The sequence below is a fragment of the Ictalurus punctatus genome, chromosome 5 (genome assembly GCF_001660625.3).
Source record: "Ictalurus punctatus breed USDA103 chromosome 5, Coco_2.0, whole genome shotgun sequence".
In the NCBI taxonomy this organism is placed as follows: domain Eukaryota; kingdom Metazoa; phylum Chordata; class Actinopteri; order Siluriformes; family Ictaluridae; genus Ictalurus; species Ictalurus punctatus.
In genome coordinates this window covers 29423785-29445926 of record NC_030420.2, presented here as the reverse complement: position 1 = coordinate 29445926, position 22142 = coordinate 29423785, and the positions used below count along the sequence as shown (strand labels likewise).

General features: G+C 37.7%; 1 protein-coding gene across 7 annotated transcripts; it reads left to right on the top strand.

Annotated features, from left to right (window-relative positions):
- Nucleotides 1-1519: 1519 nt before the first annotated feature.
- On the top strand, nucleotides 1520-14777 carry LOC108265451 (solute carrier family 2, facilitated glucose transporter member 6). Of its 7 annotated transcripts, XR_006982569.2 has the most exons (12): nucleotides 1526-1685; nucleotides 3384-3537; nucleotides 3779-3985; nucleotides 4882-4981; nucleotides 5314-5525; nucleotides 6283-6432; nucleotides 6589-6697; nucleotides 6840-7019; nucleotides 11242-11387; nucleotides 11596-12688; nucleotides 14004-14159; nucleotides 14527-14777. XR_006982569.2 is itself a non-coding variant. In XM_053680404.1 (11 exons), exons 2-11 carry the CDS (start codon nucleotides 3019-3021, stop codon nucleotides 11755-11757), a joined length of 1437 nt encoding a protein of 478 aa, XP_053536379.1. In that variant the 5' UTR covers nucleotides 1599-1685; nucleotides 1970-3018; the 3' UTR covers nucleotides 11758-13997. The 7 variants fall into 7 exon arrangements, 5 of the variants coding, with proteins under 5 accessions (XP_017323268.1, XP_017323265.1, XP_053536379.1 ...); XR_006982568.2 differs by having other exon boundaries at nucleotides 14004-14777; XM_053680404.1 differs by lacking the exons at nucleotides 14004-14159; nucleotides 14527-14777 and adding an exon at nucleotides 1970-3035 and having other exon boundaries at nucleotides 1599-1685; nucleotides 11596-13997.
- Nucleotides 14778-22142: the final 7365 nt, after the last annotated feature.

The window sequence follows — 22142 nt, the reverse complement described above, 5'->3', positions numbered from 1 at the left end:
TGCCATTCCAATACTTTTGGAAGGGTCTGCATATAAAAGATATACACACAAACATATAAGCCAATGTAATTAAGAAATACATTTATAGACCTGTGTCAAATGTTTCCATTAGGGAGATGGGCCAGTGCATCCACCATTTGTCCCAAGAACATCTGTATGAATTGTGTGACAAAGTAAGTATGTATTTCCACAGTAAATATCACGTACATTGATGAGAGAGGAAACGTCAAAATACTATCATATGCAAGGAGAATAAAACACATCTGATAACTGATAAAAAAGAAACAGAAGCTTATCTTATGATCTGAATTGCTGTACACCTAGGTGATATTAACAACAACAACAACAAAGGCAGTGCATCTTATTGCATAATTATTCTCTTTCTGGCCAGTTTTCTCTATCATTAAAAAAATATATAAACATTCCTTATATATATTTGCATATACAATATATATTTTACACATTTATCTGCTACACTTTTCTCCATCTCTTTTTCCACCCAAATGTAATAGTAATTATTTGCTATGCTATATTTTGTTATTCTCCATCGTTCTCTCTCTCTCTCTCTCTCTCTCTCTCTCTCTCTCTCTCTCTCTCTCTCTCTCTCTCTCTCTCTCACTCACTCACTCACTCTCTAGACTTTTATCTTCTACTCTTTTCCAACCTCTTTTTCCAGTGTTTTTGTTCTTTGTTTTTATTCTTCTGAACATTTATTGCCTTGAGTATTTAGCTTCCTGTGTATTTATCGTCCTGCGTATCTATCCTGAGTATTTTTTGTTCTACATTTTTATTTACATTACATTTGCAGCATTTATCAGATGTTATTATTTAGGAATGACTTAAAGAAGTGCTATGAAGTCTCTATCAAAAACACATCCTCATGCTAGTTCACTAACTACAAGCTAAAAAACCCTGCTGGAGGAGATTAATACAACATGTTTTATATTAATAAAACAATTTACAATACAAAGGAGATTAATACAAAACGTATTTTGAGAGATAGTGGGTACAGTTGAGCTGTGCTAGACGCTCAAAGGGAGCATGGTGCAGAGCCGGTATGATCAGAGCATTAAGGTATGTGGGTGCTGGTCTGTTTTTGGCTTTGCTGGCAAGCATCAGTGTTTTAAATGTTTAAGTATGTGAGCATGTTTACTGTCTTGTGTATTAATTGTCCTAAGTATTTATTCTCCTGAGCATTAATGGTCCTGTGTATATTTTATCCTGAGTATTTATTGTTAAGTGTTGCACTATGCTCCAGAAGAACCTAACTTGCTTGTCTTTTAACTAGATCTGTCCTCGTGAATTTTCAACATGTGCTCTGTATCAACACGCAGTCGACTCTTAAACCATAAACAGTTGCTAATAAATAATCGTGTTTCCTGACGTTGCACCACACGGACTGCTGAACATAAAAAAACCCCCACACACATTCCAGTGCAACTTTGTGCAACTGTATTTATTGTATAGCCCGTGCTTCCTCAATTCCTCTCCTACTTGTTCTGTTGATGTACATGATGTCAAACACAGACGCATAGTCTCAGTTTCACTTTAGGTTATTCTATAGCACTAAGCTGCCATATAGACTGAAAGTCAGAGATTGAGGGCACACAAGAAGCAATGGCATCTGTAGAGAATGAAGCAACTCCATTATTACTGAATAATCAAAATACACAGGGACGAATAAGGTAAATTTTAAATGATGTTGTATTTTTATACTCTTTACTGTTATTCTCTTACTGGCCAGTTTGATCTATCATTAAAACTATATACATATATTTTAGATAACTTTTCATATACAATATATATTTTACACATTTATCCGCTACACTTTTCTCCATCTGTTTTTCCACCCAAATGTTTTAGTAATTATTTGCTATGCTATATTTTGTTATTTGCTCCCTCTCTCTCTCTCTCTCTCTCTCTCTCTCTCTCTCTCTCTCTCTCTCTCTCTCTCTCTCTGTCTCTCTAGACTCCATCTGTTTTTCCACCAAAAGGTTATAGTAATTATTTGTTGTGCTATTTTTTGTTATTCTTCCTCCCTCTCTCTCTCGCTCACTCTCGCTCACTAGACTTTTATCTTCGAATCTTTTCCCACCTCTTTTTCCAGTTGCATGATAGTGTGTTTATAGACAATTACAGACAGATGTTTGCAGTGGTTTCTCCTGACAAGTTAATGTGCATAGGAGCATTTAATATCCTGAGTGTTTTTGTTCTTTGTTTTTATTCTTCTGAACATTTATTGCCTTGAGTATTTAGCTTCCTGTGTAATTATTGTCCTGAGTATTTTTTCCTGAGCCTTTATTGTTCTGCGTATTTGCTGTCCTGAGTATTTATTCTGAGTATTTTATGTTCTACAAATTTATTTACATTACATTTACAGCATTTAGCAAATGTTATTATTACGAGTGACTTACAGAATGCTATGTACTCTCTATCAAAAACACATCCTCATGCTAGTTCACTATCTAAAAGCTAAAATCCTGTTGGAGGAGGTTAATACAACATGAAAGAAAAAAAAGTCAAGGGATTAAAAAATTGTATAGCATTAAGATTAAAGTCAAACTAAGATGTCTGTATTTGATAACATGTATATCAAGTGGAACAGAAGCGAGAGGAATTGAGGAAGCAACGGGCCAAAAATACAGATCAAGTTGAACTGGTCTTGGTTTTTTACGTTAAGCATCTTTATCTGTGTGTGAAGACACAATTATTTATTGTTTAAAAGTTTACACATTCATAATCAATCAGCGCCTCTTCAAGCTAAAACCCTGGTTCTATTAAAAAATGATCGATTAAAAACAGAAATGTTAATTCAAGTGCTTGGTGAAGAGGTATGTCTTTAGATTTCGTTTGAAGACCTCCAGTGACTGTTCCCTGGACAGCCATGGGAAGGTCATTTCACTAACTGGATGTCAAGACAGAGAAGAGTTTTGATGCGTGTTCTTCTTGTATTTTGAGAGATAGTGGGTACAGTTGAGCTGTGCTAGAGGCTCAAAAGGAGCATGGTGCAGAGCCGGTATGATCAGAGCATTAAGGTATGTGGGTGCTGGTCTGTTTTTGGCTTTGCTGGCAAGTATCAGTGTTTTAAATGTTTAAGTATGTGAGCATGTTTACTGTCTTGTGTATTAATTGTCCTAAGTATTTATTCTCCTGAGCATTAATGGTCCTGTATATGTTTTGTCATGAACATTTATTGTCCTGAGTATTTACTGTCCTGTGCGTATTATCCTGTGCATTTTTTTGTCTTGAATATTTATTGTCCTGTGTATATTTTGTCCTTGGTGACTTTTCACTTTGTCTGATTCACTGAATACCTCTCAATTTTATAGCTGGGATATGCTATTGAATATTTCAATTCGTATTGTAAATTGTTTTTCCAATAGAAATGGCCGGCTCTTTGTCGCGGCCTTTTCGGCTGTTTTGGGCAGTTTTATTTTTGGATACGCCATGGTATTTCCCTCTGCGGTGATTCCACAGCTTCAGGAGGATGACGATCCACGTCTGCTCATGGACATTGATCAGATTTCCTGGTTTGGAGTAAGAGCAGCTTGTTTGTTCCTCACTGAATATCACATTGACTTAAATTGCATTGAGAATAAATTTATAAGCAATATAACTAACTCAACGGATGTGACATGAATCTACCTGATATAGCTGTTTATCTTTTCTCATTGTGTTTTTCCTGATTTAAGCACCAGCTCTACAGTAAACAAAACAAAACATGTGTGTGTACTTATCCAATCAATTTGACTCTATTTGTCCTATTTGTTGAATATAGTCTATTTTTGCGATTGGAGTTATAGCCGGAGGGTTGAGTGCCATGCTGATGAATGACAAATTGGGAAGGAAACACAGCATCATGATATCTGTAATTCCCTTCATGGCGGGGTTTCTCATGATGGCGGCAGCGAGGGAGTGGTTATTGCTTCTCCTGGGCAGATTACTCACAGGCATCGCTTCTGGGATTACAGCCAGCTCCATTCCTGTAGGTATATTTCTGGGCATGATGTTTCATATATCCCATTTCTGTCGTTTTCCTTTCAACACACTCCCCAAACGAGTAACAGAAAGTATGCAGTGCCTTGTGTAACCAGGATCAATCCTTATGTCACAAGGAAAAATGAAATTACTCTTTCAAACATTAGACATATTGTAAACAACAAAAAACGAATTCAATTTTGTCAGTCAATTTAAAAACCCTACAAAAGGTAGAAAAGTTCAAGGGGTAAAATCTTATGCAAGGCACTGTAGCCAGTTGCATGGTAGAATAAAACAAGAAACCATGTGACGGTGTGTGTTACACTGATTTTATCATGGGTAAGGGCAGGTTTAGGCATGATGCTGAGCAGAGTGCCTTAAACCCCCTTGCACAAACTGGAGAATTTTAGTGTCAGAGTATAATAAGTCAGAGGAACATAAGAGACAGTGGTTTCTCAGTAAAAAAATAGGGGAAAATAGTACTGCATCATGTTCTGTAAGTTTGTAGTTAATGACCATGAGGCTGACATGAAATTAGGTAGTGATGAACATATGCGTTGGTTTTTGACTCTTTAAGCATCCAGTAAAATAGTTTTTTGGCTGAACAGTTTAACAAGCTGCAGTGCAATGCACATACTCAGTCCTTGCATTAGAGTTCTTAGTAGAGTTCTTACAGTTGTGAAAAAATTGGGCTACTGGGAAAAAAAAGGTTGGGAACTGCTGAAGTACAATTAGAGTGCTTATAACTTGATACCCTTACATCCTCTATAGGTGTAATTACCTCATAATTGCAAAAATGACATGACACATAAACTCTGATTAAACCATTTATTATGGGAGGTTTTTTTTTTTTAATGTTTTAATTTTTTAAACATAAGCCATCCTCATGCTTTATTCTTGCAGGTCTATGTGTCAGAGATTTCACATCCAGGTGTCAGAGGAGCCCTGGGAGCCAGTCCTCAAATCATGATGGTCATTGGAGGTCTGGCACTCTACGCTCTTGGTAAGTGACACACTTTCTGCCTTTTCTGTGTCATTTTATGTCAGTTATTTTTGTTGTCTGCTACCTATTTGAATGGTTGGTTCTAAAAATATTCTCACATTCATAAGAAATGCATGGCATGCAAACAAGCTACAGTGTGCAAATAAACCGTCATAGAAGTACTGTGTGAAAGGTGCAGCAATCTTAGGTATTTACATATGCATATAATGTTCTGGGTCATGCTTTGTTAGTTAATCAGTTATAGAAAGTGTTCAAAATTATACTCTAATCTGATTGATAAGGATAGTCTAAACTTTTTGTGAGACCTTTGTCTTTCCTATCTTGCTACACAGGTTTGGTTCTGCCGTGGCAGTGGCTGGCTATAGCTGGCGAAGTTCCAGGTCTGATTATGCTAATGCTTCTGTGCTTCATGCCGAACTCTCCACGTTACCTCATCACCAAAGGCAAATGGGACGAGGCTGCCAGAGCCCTCCAATGGCTCAGGGGCCCTGATTCAAACTATATCACTGAACTCAATCAAATTCAACAGAGTGTCAATTCCCAGGTAAAAACAAGCAGCAGGGTTACAGAGATGAATAATGTATGGAATGAGATCTTTTGTATTATTAAGCCCCGAATAAACACTACTCTGGCCTGACCCAATGCGTCAAAAGGTAGACATTTTCTGCACGAATTTTAATTTATATTATAAACATACTGCATGGTAGCATGTCACCTCACAGCTCCAGAGCCACTGGTTTGATCCTGATCCAGGTTACTGTCTGTGCAGAGTTTCTCATGTTCTCTCATGTGCACATACATCGAAATATTTCAGCGGCTCTAACCAGGTATTCAAAAAATACTGTAGCAGAGACAATCAATGTAAGAAAAAACAACAACTGGACATAACAACATCAATGAACATTATTTAGCGGAAGAGTAAGCTTTCACAGATTTTCATAGTTTTTATTTATTTATTTATTTTTTATTTTATTATTTTTTTACCATCATTTTGTTTACCCTCTGATCTGAGTACCAAATATGGCTTGCCAACAAAAGTCAACAGTGAAATCAGAAAGTAAAAGTCAAAAGTGGTAACATAAACCACTGGTGTGAGAAAAAACTCAAACATAACCACTTCATGCTGATGTCTTGTTTCTAGTAATAAACTAATCACTAATGCTTTAATCATTGAAAGCCAAGTGTTGATGGTATTTAGTGAGGTTAGTTGCTTATTAATTAGTTGCGTATTTTCACAAATTTTATTTGAATACCCCTGGTATAATGTAACTGAAAAAGCTCCAATTTAACCTTTCCAATAGGACAGAATGACGTGTTCAGATCTTAGAAGTCCATTCTACTACAAGCCAATCTTGATCTCTGTGTTTATGAGACTCCTGCAGCAGATGACAGGTATTACACCCATCTTGATTTATTTGGAGCCAATCTTTGAGAAAACAGCTGTTTCACTGGTGAGTCTCTTCAAAGAACTATCAACTATCAAAGTGTTCAGATTACATGACATAGAAGTGTGAAAAACTATTTTTATGTATATTGATATGAATTAGCCAATTCAACTCGTCTAAGCCTATCATGTTATTTTTTCCCAATACTATGTCTTTATCTAGGAACCTAAGTACGATGCAGCCATAGTGGGACTTGTTAGACTGGTTACTATTATAATTGCAGCCTGTTTAATGGACAAAGCTGGCAGGAAATCTTTTCTCTACGCATCAGGTCTGTGCTGCGCAAAAGTTTTGTTCTGCTGAGATATGACTTGTGTGAACCAGATTAACCTTCACCATAGTCAAGATGTTTTTCCTTTCTTCAATATCATGAGTGCTATCCAAATAATAAAATATGCACTACACCCTTTCAGCATTTATAATGTTTCTGGCCATGCTGACAATGACTGTGTACACCCACAAAACATCATGTGATTCTGGGAACATAACTGTTGCGTTGCAGTGTGCAACAAAGTCATTTGGAGTCATGACTGGTTTTGATTTCAAATCTGGCACAGTTATCCCCCTCATCAGCATCATCTTTATTGCACTTGGTGAGTACTTGGTTTTCACACCAGAACTGAAATTTCTCACTACACCTTGATAACCATAAAACCCACAATCAAGGTTTTGTATATAAAGCAATAAACACAATGTCCTGAAGTGTTTTACAGTACAGTAATTTATAGTACAGTTAACTGAAATTCAGCAGTGGAGATGCTTTAGATAATGTAATTGGACATAATTAAAAACTGTCAAAACACGTCTTATTTATAACATGGAAAGTTAAAGCACTGAAATTATTAGGCAGTTTTCTGCATTAAGAAACATTTACAAATGATTAGCTTTATTAATCCATAATAATAAAAGTAACAAAATAATTCAATGCCCTACTAACAGACATTTCTTTTTAATGTTATTAAAATACACTTGCCCTGACTAATATGTATTATTAGTAATAAAAAAAAACTTGCTTTTCAGCCTCAATTCTCAATTCTTTTCAATCCTCAATTTCATTCCAACCAAGCAGAAGCCTCAGCACACAGACTAATTAAAGCCCAGATTAGCTGATTAAACAGGTGGAATCAGGTGTGGCTCCTGCTCGATTGGAATGAAAACCTGTACCCACACCATCCCTGAGCAGATAAGATTGGACATCCCTGGTATACAAGTGGTTTGGAAATCAATTAAGTGAGTGTGAAACCAAAGAAAAGAATAATCATGTCTGTTCCCTTTCAAAGGGAACTTCTACGTTGCGTTTAGCATAGCACTATGGGGAGCGCCTCTCACGCGTGACGCATCTGAAGCGTGTGTAAAATCATGCCTATTTATAGGCCTGCCATGATCAGGTGACGTGGCAATTAAGCGTCGCATGATATAAATATGGCACCTGTGACCCGCACCATCAGCCTTTATTATCTTCAGTGAAAGACTGCATGTCAGTTGTTTGTGTAAAAAAAGAAAAGACGCTTCATTTCCTCTCTATCTTTTCTCAAAATCTCACAACTTTTCTATCCTTTAAACAAAACAAAAAAAAAGGAATGAGCAAGAGAGAAAAATATGAGTGAGAGAATTCAGGAAGTGTGTTACGGCTTGCCCCCATTTCGTCACAGGGAATAGTGCACACTTTCTGGGTGAAGTGTCTAGTGGTGTAGCATGTGATGGCAGCCTTGAGAGGTTGCGCATGGTAATGCCCACATTAAGCAGCTCGGCTCGTGACTCGTGTTCTTCCCGGAAGACGAAGTGAGTTAGGTTTCGGAGCCTCGTGGATTTGGGCCGGCCAGCTAGCCGTCTCAGGTTCGGGGGATCTCTTATGGATCAGGAAAAGGAGCCGGAGACGAGCGCTGCTCTATCTCTTGATCTGTCTTCCGGGTTCGGCTCTCCGCTGGATTTTGGAGTTTGCATCGCGACTCCTCCTTCCACTATGGAAAGCCAAAAAGGAAAAACAAGTGGAAAAAAAACACACACGCAAAAATAATAGTAATAATTCCTCTCTGACTCCTATGAGCAAGAAGGATGTACTAAAAACTGAGAGCAGCATATAAAGAGCTGCTTGAAGTGATTACTAAGGCTGGATGAGCCTTTTTCTCCCCAGTGAAAGTAAATCCCTCACACTGCAGAAACTCCTCTTTCTTCCAGAAGTGCATGACAAAATAACAGGCTTCTAGGGGAAAACCATGCATAAGCCGTATTTATAACGTCACGATGTTGGATTATTCGGCCATTATGGGGAATGAATGGCATGGCTATTTAGCTATGCTGAAGGTGGAGGAGGTGCTTGCGAGCTACGGCAGGTAATTGGGGGGCCGGCTTTGCCATCCAAACCACTGTGTAAGGCCACCGTGGCATTGGTGGGCAAAGCTTATGTGGTAGTAGTCTTGCTTGTGTGTCACTGCAGTCAATGACAATGTTGCAGGCCTACCAAACAGACCTGCTGAGTGAGCTTGACATATGGCTGCATTCAGCCAGTTCCTTCCCTGTTGTCTTGAGTTCACCCGGGTATCCACGAGTGGAGCCCGGGCCAGCACTAATGCGAGGGAGACCTAGAAGGCGAGTATGGCAGCCCGCCAACCTCTGCAGACAGCCAGGGGAACTGGGCGGCCACAGTCGCGGCCTGCTACTAGGCCTGACCTGAGAATGGTCATAAAGGCCAAGCAGGCAAAGAAGAGCAGTCCTGAGGTGCCATGGAGGGACGTATCAGGGGACATGAGGTTGTTAGGGCAGTTAGCCCCAGTGCTACTGTAGGGCCTCTCCTAGCCAAGGTGGTCCCAAGATTCTGGTCTCACAACTGAGATTGTAGAGACCATGAGAAATACTAGAGCACCATCCACAAGGAAATTGTATGTACTTAAGTGGCAGCTTTTTGTCTTGTGGTGTGAGGAACATCAGCTAGACCTAGTGAACTGCGCAATAGCTACAGTCCTGGAGTTCTTACAAGAACGTTTCTCAGCAGGGTGGGCTACTTATACAATCAGGGTTTACGTGGCTGCCATTTCGGCCAGCCATGCCCCTGTTGATGGAGCCTCTATGGGGCAACATCCTCTAACTTCAAGGTTCATGCATGGTGTTAAGCGGCTGAGGCCCATCTGCAGGCCGTGCAAACCTTCCTGGGACCTTTCTGTGGTCCTGGAAGGTCTGTCAGGGACTCCATTTGAGCCCTTAGAGTCAGCCTCTGAGAAGCTTCTGACTCTAAAGGTAGCTCTTCTGCTGGCCCTGACATCTCTCAAGCGAATAGGAGATCTACAAACTCTCTCTGTTGCCCCTTCCTGCCTTGACTTTGCCCCTGGATTAGCCAAGGCCTTCCTCTATCCTATGCCGGATTATATTCCTAAAGTGCCTACATCGGCTGCCCACCCTGTGGTGTTGCAGGGTTTCTGCCCTCCTCCATTCCCCACACCGGAACAAGAGAGAATGCACCTGCTGTGTCCAGTAAGGGATCTCTGTACTTACATCCACCGCTCTGGCCAGTGTCATAAGTTGGAGCAGCTGCCGGTCTGCTTTGGTGGCAACAGTAGAGGTGATGCTGTGTCAAAGCAGCGCATCTCTAATTGGATAGTGGAAGCAATCTCTATTGCTTATGAGGCACGCGGTCTCGCTACGTCTCTGGGCATAAGGGCTCATTCCACTAGGGCGGTCGCCGCTGCAAAGGCTTTATCCAAAGGGGTATCCTTACAGGATGTGTGTGCTGCTGCAGGTTGGTCTACGCCACACACATTCATTCGTTATTACAGCCTGGATATTCATTCCACCCCGAGCTCGAGTGTCTTGCAGTGACCCTCGGGCTTGGGTCTTTTTGAACAGGCCCTACCCTTGGTATGACGGAGTGGGTATTCTCATTCCCATAGTGTTATGCTAAACGCAACGTTCCCTTTGAAATTGAACGTCTGGATTACGCGTGTAACCCTGTTCCCTGTGAAAGGAATGAGACGTTGCGTAGCTTTGTCATATCAGGGCAGGCCTGTGATTTGCGTCTTTGCTTCAGATAATAGAGGCTGATGGCGCAGTTCACAGGTGCCATATTTATATCACGCGACGCGCTTAATTGCCACGTCACCTGATCATGGCAGGCCTATAAATAGGCATGATTTTACACAAGCTTCAGATGCCGGTCACGCACGAGAGGCGCTCCCCATAATTTTATGCTAAACGTAACGTCTCGTTCCCTTCTCAGGGAACAGGGTTACATGCGTAACCCAGACGTTTCTGGATGGTTTAACACAGCTCCTGTTTCTGAATTTCAAGTACTGTTAAGTACCTACACTGCTATGTATTCCACAAGGTGTTGGAAACATACCTTTAAGATGGTAGTCTTCTGGTCAGCTCGAACCGGTCTGAACATTCTCCTTATACCTCTCTCAGCAACAAGCTGTTTCCACTTGCAGAACTGCTGTTCACTGGATGTTTTTTTATTTTTTGCACCATTCTGTGTAAACTCTGCAGATGTGTTACTGAGAAACCTCCATCCAACCTCCAGACTTTCCAACAGCTTTACATGGGACACTAGCAACTCTTTCCATAAATGCTAAATATGTTTCATGATATCAACAATTACACACAATTACATTGTAAAAATCAGTTTATGTGGAGTGTCCACCGTACATGATTATGTAAGTTACTGATTGATAACCTAGGTGAGTGCATTAAAATAAACCTAAAACTACTGTCTAAGTTATGCAATATTATAGATAATTAATCACAATGTTTGACCAATCAGATTCCAGAATTCCACTGTGGTGTGAGTGAAATTATTACTTTTATTAAATTTCTTTTGAGCAGGTTATGTAATAGGCTGGGGTCCGATCACATGGCTGCTGATGTCAGAGCTCCTGCCGATGAAAGTGCGCGGCTTTGTTTCAGGCGTGTGTGTGGTGGTCAGCTATATCACTACTTTTTTGCTGACACAATTCTTCATGCAGGCAGTGGTAAATTCAATGTCATTATGATTAAATAAGCAAACAGGAACTGAAAACTAATGGTTTAAAAATTATATATATTTTTAAAATGTTTAGAAAAGATGATCATTTTTGCTGTTAAATAATGTGTCACAGGCTGTGCTTTCCTGTAGTTTGCAAAGAATAGGATACAGTTCCCACTTTACCTTAAATTAAGTTTTTTTTCTCTCCTTCACAGGAGGCATTTGGACTCTTTGCACTGTTTCTGTTCTTCTGTGTAATCTGCGTGGTGAACATCATATTCACAGCCAAGTGTGTCCCTGAAACAAAAGGGCGAACACTGGAGGAAATTGAGAACTATTTCAGAACTGGACGCACCTTCACCATTGTTGAGAGTTAATACTGCAATCAGGGAAACTCTGAAATGACTACATAACTACATTACTCTTTTCAACCTGTCTTAGTATATTTTGGTGATTCCATTTGTAAAGCTATTTTTTGCTGTGAATATTATATGTAACTAACTAAGTACTGTAAGGTGATGACATAAAGTACTGTACAAATACACTGTACTCTACAAATACACTGTAAAAAATGCAATATGTTTGTGCCAAATTTTGCTCTGACATTTTTTTACTTTAATGGGTGAAACTGGTGCCAGTCTAGTGACTTTGTGACATCTGAACAAAGATTAGTCTGTTGTGAGCATAGAGCATTCTGAGCACTTGTGGTTTGCATGAGAGGAAATGTAACCGTACCATAAAATATCTACTGGCTTTGACAAGCCTGTGAATTTAGGTTGATCAAGCTTCTCATTTAGTCTACAATATAATATTTTAGCTGTATAAATAATTATGTAAAATATTTTTAGTATTCATATTGTTACAACATCTTTGGGATGGGAAGTTTTTTTTTTGTGGTGCCATATTTTTGTGTGCAGGTCCGCACTCCCTCCCAGAGTTTCCAGCTTGCCCTACCCTGCCTTGCTCCCGCCTCCCTGGATGACATCACTAATTGACCACCCTATTTAAAGAGGAAGAGGAGTGTGAATGATGTGTTGGGTGTGGTTTGTAGGTGATATGCTGACTGCTGTTTGGAGTTTGGTTGTTCCTGTTTGTCTATTCTATGCACCACTGTATACATTTTGCTCTCAGTTCACTGGCAGTAGGGGTGTGGCTGGCATCTCTTTTGGGAGAGGGGTCCTTTTGTCTCTGTTTTTGGCTGGGGTATTTAGTGAAGTACTTGTATCTTCTTTATTTTCCTTTTAGGTAAGCTAGCTACCAAACCAAGAATCCTTTTGTTTATTAATTTGGCCTTGGCGCACCCTGAAGGTATGTCTGGTGTTTGGTTCTTTTGTGCAATTCTGTGTGTATAGCTGTTACAATATACCAACTTTTTAACACAAACCTGGTTGTGTTGTTCCTGGCTTCCCTTATTTTAAGGTTAAATTCCATTGAATCGTGAGCTGGCTACTGTGTGGCCTAACCTAAACTGGACTGAAACAATACTTTATCTCTAAAGCCAGCTAATTATACCCAGCCAGCACATAGTTTTCAATAAACTACAAGGACATCAAGAGATCCAGATAATGTAGTTAGCAATAATTGTTGCTTAGCTGACAGGTTTTCTGTTTTTATGGACACTTTATTCTAAGCATCACATTCTCTTGATCATCTGATTACAGCAGGCCTGAGTTTGCACAATATAACTATTCATCAACTGAACATGCAGTCTACAGCTGACTACAATTTTTCTTCATCTGTTCATTATAGATTTCTTATTTAGGCCAGTAAGAGTTCTGTGGTAGTTTTGGCTGAACAAGTTACTTAGAGTTTACACAAAAAATAAGACAAGCAGAATGTATTAGTAAAGGGTGGTTTTTTATTTTTTTTATTTGTTTGTAAGAAGTACTACTTTAATCAGACACTTTAATTTTTTTGAGGAGGTAATGTGTATTTTAATGTGCATAGATCTACATTACAAAGATTACACATGAGAACTTGTGGTTCTCCGAAGAAATCTACATTCTAGTGTTTTAATACTATACTATCTATATAGTTGATTTTAGCTAAGAAAAGAGGGTGTTCCTTGTGCGTTGTCTTCTGACTGAAGCCTAACAGACCCAAAACGCTTGCCTTGAATGAACCACAAACGCTACCACAAGATAGTTGAAGACAAGGTCATTTGTGACCAAAGCCAGTAAGGCTACATCATTGGTGTTAACTTCTCACTAAAATAGTATTTAGAAGTTTATGTAGAGTAATTATGAATTGCTCAGAACTTATATGGCTATCATATGGAGAAGGTAGAAAAAAGTACTGGCAGCTTGTGAGAAATGCCGTTTCACAAGAAAGTCATGCTATGCCAAAGAGTAAAATGTAGAAGTGCCAGTACTGCGTACCGTGAGTTCTGGCACTGGTGACAACTACCTATTTGCATTCAGCCAGTTTGTATGAGCAGAGTTGTCATGCTAGATAACATTTGTGTGATGAGGAATAAAGTTGTTAGTTAGACTTAGCTAATGTATTGACACATTCCTTGGTGAAAGAGGCTGGTAGAGCTTTCAGAGATTAGGCTACTGGCCTTTCATTCTGTTCAAAAACTACACTCACTAACCTTTCACTTATTGCCCGTTTCTTCTCGCAGTTTGTGGTGTGACCTCGGCCCTCCTGTTACAGTAACTACAGCCTAAGAGTAACCATTTGGTGAAGAGCTCATCTCAAATAACAGTTCAGTGCCAAAATTGAGGACTTCTAAAGTGGCAGCTTCACCACACTATTTTCTAAATAACTGTAGAAAGAGGTTGGTAGCAATTTCCCCCTCTATTTCACAGACAGAGCACTGGGCAGGAGAATCAAGTGGCTTATTGTTTTGCATGTCAACATAACCACACACCACATAATATTAATGCCTCTAGATCCATCACAACTCTGAACATGATAAAGCCCTTACTAACTTTATTTTGTGTCACTTCAAACTTGTAAGGTGAACCACTAATTCAGATATATTTTCAATTCAATTTTTTTTATTGCAGTTTATTTCCATGCTTAACCCCCATTTGTGAGTTTAATATTTTTTCTCTGCAGTTAATTATTTTTTATTTATTTTTTTTATCATATGTCTATCATGGTTACACCGAAATCTGCACCTGACAACGTTTTGCCATCAGCTAATGCACCTGACTGGATCACGTCACATGACTGTTTGCACCTGTGTCACATTTGGTTAATGAGCAGAAGTATTAAAGTCAAGTCTTGTAACTCATTTAGTGCCAAGCTTTTGTCTTTCATTGTTTGTCACATTGTGCTCTCTAGTCCATGTAGGTCTTTTTGCCTTGAAATCATAGTTCATGTTTTGGTGTCTAAGTTTATGCTGTCTGTATCGTTTGCTTTTTCATTAAAATAGAAATCTGCACATGCATCTGACTCTGCTACAAAATCCCTGACATTATCATTATGATATTAGATCTGATTCTTCTTGATGCATCTGGAATGCTATGACTTTTCTGTGCTGATGGCAATTACACTATGCATAATTTTAGAGTTATTTAGTTTATAGAAAAGACTTCTAGTCAAGATTGAATGGTTAATTTCAATTGTGCTACCATTTTAGAGCAATACTGAGTAATATAGTCGGGTTTAAATGTAGCAGTAGTAACCTCTAGATGGCTCTGTTTACTCACTGAATGTTACCAGGTTCAGCTATGAAATGGTTCTTGGAAAGATTTGATGAGTCACTCCATCTTTAATGCTGATGATCAGCTGCTTTTTCGATGTTAAAATGACTCGTAAATCTCAAGTAACTCCTGACATCGTATTTTCAATCCTGAAAGACACATAGGTACACACTAATAATGTAATAATTCAAAGCATTTTTTTTTTTTTTTTTGGAAAGAGCAAAAGACTCGAAAGGAATCATATCCCATCATCCAAAGGACTGTTGAAAAGAGCAGAGCATAATTGGAGTTTTTGCTAGGGATGATAAATAATGTAATCAGTGAAATGGCTTTTAGCAGCAATCACACAACATCTGTGGGGTCAGAATCTCAAAACCCATATTGCTTTAAGGCTGATCAGAGCTTCATTAAAGATGTGATAGGTCCCAGGGCTATAAAACTGGAGAAGTATCCCAAAATTACAACCCACACATACAACACATTTACACTTGCTCTGCTCAAAACAGAATCTTTTCTCAATACACACTCATACCTAAAAAAATTGCTGACACATCCATACTGTTATCAACTGTTATCAAATACATTCATGCACCTTTGGAGGAAAAACTAGTAGATATACTTAGCACATATTTACTATTCAGAGGAAACATAGCATAAAGCCTGTAGGGCATTATGTATTTAAATACTTATAAAAACACTAATTGCACTGACAATCTGTCTTTAAATGTATGTGTAATAGTTTGCCCCACATCATTCTTAATATACCATCAATAAGAACTCACAACATATTAGATTTTCACCCTCCTAATACAACCGCTTCATTTTTTATGTATTCCTTAAACTGCGCAAGTGTGTCAACAATGTCTTGTCTAAATCACTGTTATATTTGATTTCTAGCAAAGCAGCAGGTGAGCAGCCATAATTCCTCAGTTTTGTTCATATGTGTTCAATTCAAATGTGGCACTTTCATATGATTTACAACCTCAATTTACTGCAGCTCCGCAAAACATTTACGGCAACTGCTAATATATTCCTGCATGACGCTGCTGCAAAGTGACAATTAGGCTCTTATGATTCATCTTGTTGAATGTCCTTTCTGTGTCCTCTTCAATGGTATGTAATACAATGTGCCATTTTCTGTCGCAGCTTCGTCAATGCGTTGAATGGATGATGCAGATGCCTGATCTCTCAGGTTCAAAGATCTATTCAGAGCAAATCAGAACAAAAACTAAGTGGCCAAATAAGTTTTCACTTAAAAGGGCTAAAATAATAAAAATAATAATATCTATCAATAGCTCTTCAATTAAACTCTTAGTAGACATGCATGGCATTATATCACAAGGTCTCCATAGTTCCAGAGAAGGAAAACTGTAATGCTAAAACATACACAGACATCCTAGACAATTGTGTGCTTCCAGCTTTGTGGCAGAAGTTTGAGGAACCACATATGTGTGTGATGGTCAGGTGTCCAAAAACCTTTGGCCATATAGTGTATTTTATATACACACCTGAACAGAATTAATACTTCATTATCTTGGATAACTGAAAACCAGTTTAATAAACGATAAAAAAACAACAACAACTGAACAAGGTACTACATGTTAGCTAACTTTATATACTAGCTAGCTAGGTAGTTAGCCACCTTTTCCATTTCAATTATATGAACAAGCATTTTTCTGCCCTAGATAGATATGAATGCAAGTTACATAATGTAAATAGCTGACTGTGACTGTCAGATACATCAACCTTTTCAATAAATGATAAACGTGTGATTTATGCACATGTATTTTAAAAATCATTGGTGGTCTGTGTAGCCTGGACGACCACTTATACAGCTTATAGCAAGAAACAAGCCTGCCCCTACAGCCTGTAAGGTGAGTTTGAGAACAGTTGCAAAAAAAAACAAACCTGTCAAGTTTGTCTCCTTCCTTCCAACTGCCACATTCCTCTTTAATGAATCTACTCGTGTCCAAGATGGTGAAACTTCCGAGTATAAACAATGAAGTGTGCACTTATGAAACTTTATGAAACTGACAAGTGCTAAAATGAAGTCTGTCATTTAAAATGTCAAATAGCATAGAGGTTAAAAAAAGAAAATAAATTCCAAGCACAGCTGTGGACCAGCTCAGCTGTTGAATGATCTGTTGTGGTGCAGATGTGGAAACTGCAGAGAGGTGAAAACCGACAGGAGGAAGCATTGCAGACAAAACCACACTGAGCATCAGCCAATTAGAGTACTTCAGACAGTTCTGCCTGGATGATGGGTTTCTTCTTATTTAGAGCACATGTACTTTTCTTCATCCAAGCAAGAGAGTCAGGCGATAACAAGAGAAAGTGGTGTGTCTAGCAATGGATTGGCTAACCTTAGTCCAATGTGGAGGATTTAGGACCGTTATCTTGATCCATTTGGCCAAAATACTTGACTACTGAATATTTTATTAATTAAACATTTCCCTGATATTTTCACATGTATTAACCATGCTTTAATATTTCAATGTCAAGGTGGACCTCAAATATACCAATACAGGTGCATTATGTGAAAGTAAATATACATATTAAAATGTATATATATATATATATATATATATATATATATATATATATATATATATATATATATATATATATCGGAAGACAGTATTTTAAAGATAATTTTGTAAAATCCAAGTAAGCTTTACCGATCTTCATTGGAAATGGTTTAAACAATGTTTTTCATGCTTGTTCACTGAACCATAAATAATTATTACACATGCACCTGTGGAACAGTCCTTAAGACTCTAACAGTTTACAGTTTTATGTCTCAGATGTTGAATGTTTATATGTTAATACAAATATTTACACGTGTTAGAAATAAAAGAAGCTGAATGTGAGATTATGCAACTGTCCCCATTTTCTTGGCTTGGGACCGTCTTTGGTGTTGCACAGGCTCGTTCAACCCTTCAGTGGCTGAGATTAGTTCCCTGACTGGGAATCAAACCTGGGCCACAGCAGTTAGAGCACTGCATGCTTGCGATTAGCAAAGTCTTTATAGTGTAAATGGAGCCTGATTAATAAGTAATGTCTTCCAGATCTTTGATGCATAAAAACAAAATGCTCTTTTTAAGGTAAATATTCTAAAGCATGACTTTCTTGACATTCTGTAGGTCATCCTGGCAAACTTGTAATAGTCATTGACAACCAGAGTCTGACTTGGTCATAATGTACAAATGATTGGAGAAACCAAAATAAAGTGTCTTAGTAAGATGTTGGACCACTACAAGATGCCAGAACAGCTTCAATGCATTTTCTTGGCATAAACTGAGCTAGTCTCTGGAACTGTATTGCAGGAATGAATACTCTTCTTTCAAAAAATATTCCCTCAATTGTTGATTTGTTGATGGTAGTAGAAAGCGGTTGAGATCTGGTGAATGTGAAGGCCTTAACATATTATTTGCATCATTTTCATTCTCATCAAACTGTTCAGTGACCCTCATGCTCCATGGTTGGGGGCAGGGTCATCCTGGAAGAGCTCACTCCCATCAGCATAGAAACATTTCATTCTAGAGTAAGGGTTATCAGTCAGAAGAACTTTGGATTGATGTGCAATGATCCTTGCCTTCTAAGGGGAAAAGTGGACCGAAACCAACAAAATGCCTCTGATACCACATAGAAATGAAGGTGTGAGTGTACAGCACAGAGTCAACTACATGAATTACCCTGCTAAAGATAGTTTGTTAGCTAAAAGAAAACACTTTACTCATTTGCTTAAAGACAAAAGGCAAGGGGGGTTGCTCCTTCACCGAGTACTCAGTAACTTAGTGACAGGCGAATGTGTGCAGATTTTTTAAAATACTGATTAGAAATTAAAGGTAAATAATTACATCATCGAAATCTTGAAAAAATCATATCACTTAATAATACTAAATAGTATCTCAGTACATTAATGAGTGTCATTACTATCTCAGTATTTTACTGCTTTTTGGAATGCAGATAACATTTACAGAGTCTTCAAGTTTGAAGTTTGTCAGTTCCAGGAAGTTGTATTTGGATAGCTTTATCCGCAATAAATATAGTTTCAAAACAGTACTAAACCCCCTATGAGTAAGCCCAAGGTAACAATAACAAGGAAAATATTCTTCCTAACTGTAAGAAACCTTGTAAAAAAAAACCTGACTCTACATAGAGGAAGCCCACATGCCTTAGGCCAGACCAAGAGAATCGAAGAATGAAGGAGGATGAGGAGAATTTAGAGGAGAAAAGGGAGGAATAGCAGCAAAGGGTGCAGGTTGAGTATAAGAATACTGACCCAACACACAATGGTTCTTGGTCCAGGGATGTGTTTTCATGGATGTTAGTTGATGGTTCAATCTTGTCTAGTCCTGGTCCAGTACTGCACAAACAACAGCTACCAGTATTATTCAAGGACTTTATAATGATGTCAGAATTGATTAAAATTCTACAATTTAACAATTTTTATCCAGATTTCTTGTGATATAAGCTTACTGAGGCTGTTTGCCATGTGGTGCAGGGTAAGGATAATCTATCAAGTTCTCCTGGGTTGCTCAGATGAAGAGGTGCTCTTTCAAGGCATCTCTTTGTCACTTCACAGCCTTCTTATATCTCTCGCTATGTATTTCTTTGAGCTGTATTCAGAGTTGGTGACTTTTATCCAAAGGTTACATCAGAATTTATATGGGGAAATTCAGGCTTCAGCTATGCGAAATGAGGACCGAAGGAGGAAATACTTAAAAAGAAAAAGACAATTTAAAATATGAAAAATAAAAATGACTAATATATTAATATATACAAAAAATTTATACATGGACATGTACAAACATTTAATAGGAATCTCATATATTGGCAGTGTAGTGCTGCATGAAGAGTCATAGTTGTAATGACCACATTAATCACAGCAAATTTTGTTTAAATATGGCTTCCATTATTTGCTTGTAAAATACCACTTGATCCAGCACATCCAATTATTTACTATTTTATGTTTTCACAGCTATAAGGCTCCATAAGTTACACAAGATACTGGAAATATCTCAAGTTTAAGTATTTATTTTTGTATAATCTCCACTGATTTGTATTTTTCCCATAGAAATTGTGACCACAATAAGCCTTGTGCCAATAACATCTTCCTTGCAGCGGAGAAAACCAAGGTTTTTTTTAGAAGCTGTAGGACGGTCAGTGTCATTTTGGAGGATATTATGTCACATTCTTCCCTATTTGTGTCAGTTTGTCAAAGTGTGGCACTAGCACTTCTGCTAGTCACACTGTTTTCAATTTTCAGTTTCAATTACTGCTAGAGCAGAACTCTGATGACCTCCTGATTACATACCACAGACAAAAAAGAAAGTACGTAGCCTTCATTTCAGCTCTCCTTCCTCCAGTCTTAGTTCCCTTATTGCTTCTACAAATCAGTTTTGTTAGAGAGCAGGAATATATTTTATGAGGTCATGATTTATTAAGCGAATATACTTGTCAGGAATATGGTGATGGATGATTCATTTAACCTTTTTTTTTTTTTTTTTTTTTTTTTACATCACAGTACACCTGTGCCTATACCAGGGATATTCAATCAAAAGTCCAGTTACATACAATTCATTGCTTACAATTTAATTCAATTCAGATTTATTTGTATAGTGCTTTTAACAGTGCACATTGTCATAAAGCAGATTCACAGAACTCCGGATATAAGATTTTATTTAAAATTTATCCATAATGAGCAAACAAGAGGCGAACCAGAGGCGATCTAGAGGCGAGCCAAAGGCTTGGATAATCAAAATGACTGAATGGTGACAAGAGTTACCATTTTCACTTTCATCTTTAAGCATTAAGTATTAGTTTATATCAATTAATAACACGATTTGAAGTGGTTTTTAATTTGACTAAATGTGTACCTCTTTATCTATTTGTATTTAAACATTAGATTTTTATTTGCCACTTTAAAAAAAAAAAAAAAAAAAAAAAAAGATACTAGTTACTAATCAGGTAAATATTATGGAAAATCAATGAAAATCCTAAAACTGTCTGGAAGAATCTACACCACACGTGTCAAAATCTTTTTAGGTAACAGGCCACATTAGATTTAGTCTGATACGGAGTGGGCCAGACTGAAAAAAAAAAACAGTTTAGTGACCAATAACACATCAACACTTCCTCTTAAATGAGTTCATTTATCTGAACAGTTCAAATAAAATAATAAAAATAAATAGTTATCGTTGCATAAGTATTCAACCCCATCGCTGCGAAAGACTTAAATTAGTTGTTTTGTAACAAGATGTTGTTACAGTTATATGTTTAGATTGCTAATGAAGAATTCCATATCATTAACACGTCAGTAGGTTAGTTCATGACTCTGACTTTATTGCATTTTTTTTTCTCGGAATAATAGAGACTTTTTTCTACATCTTTCAATTTAATGACTGTGCACAAGGTTCTTATTTAGAATCTATCACAAAATCTGTTATCACAAATCTTTTTTTTTTTTGTATCTATCACAAAATTGCTAATGAAGAATTCCATATCATTAACACGTCAGTAGGTTAGTTCATGACTCTGACTTTATTGCATTTTTTTTTCTCGGAATAATAGAGACTTTTTTCTACATCTTTCAATTTAATGACTGTGCACAAGGTTCTTATTTAGAATCTATCACAAAATCTGTTATCACAAATCTTTTTTTTTTTGTATCTATCACAAAATTGCTAATGAAGAATTCCATATCATTAACACGTCAGTAGGTTAGTTCATGACTCTGACTTTATTGCATTTTTTTTTCTCGGAATAATAGAGACTTTTTTCTACATCTTTCAATTTAATGACTGTGCACAAGGTTCTTATTTAGAATCTATCACAAAATCTTGACGTCAGACGGTCTGGTAATTTGACACCCCTAATCTACACTCAGAATGTTTCTCTGCTCCTTTATTCAAGTTTTTTTTATTGACACATTTTTTTTTTTGTTATGTCACATTTGAGTTTACTCTGTATGCATCTACTGTAATCAGCAACATTCTGGCAATAGATTAAACGTGTGAAACTGTCAGCAAATCCTGAACTGTTCTAGGTTTGATATCTGAACAGGTCTCAAAGCATTAAACTTCCCCAAAAGGTGGCTTTGTCCC

Bases quoted from the DNA above. Each gene is read 5' to 3' on its own strand.
- LOC108265451 (XM_017467776.3), top strand. From the start codon at position 1,618: ATGGCATCTGTAGAGAATGAAGCAACTCCATTATTACTGAATAATCAA. The intron at 1,686-3,383 runs GTAAATTTTAAA...TTTTTCCAATAG, and splicing joins AATACACAGGGACGAATAAG to AAATGGCCGGCTCTTTGTCG. The intron at 4,982-5,313 runs GTAAGTGACACA...CTTGCTACACAG, and splicing joins TCTGGCACTCTACGCTCTTG to GTTTGGTTCTGCCGTGGCAG.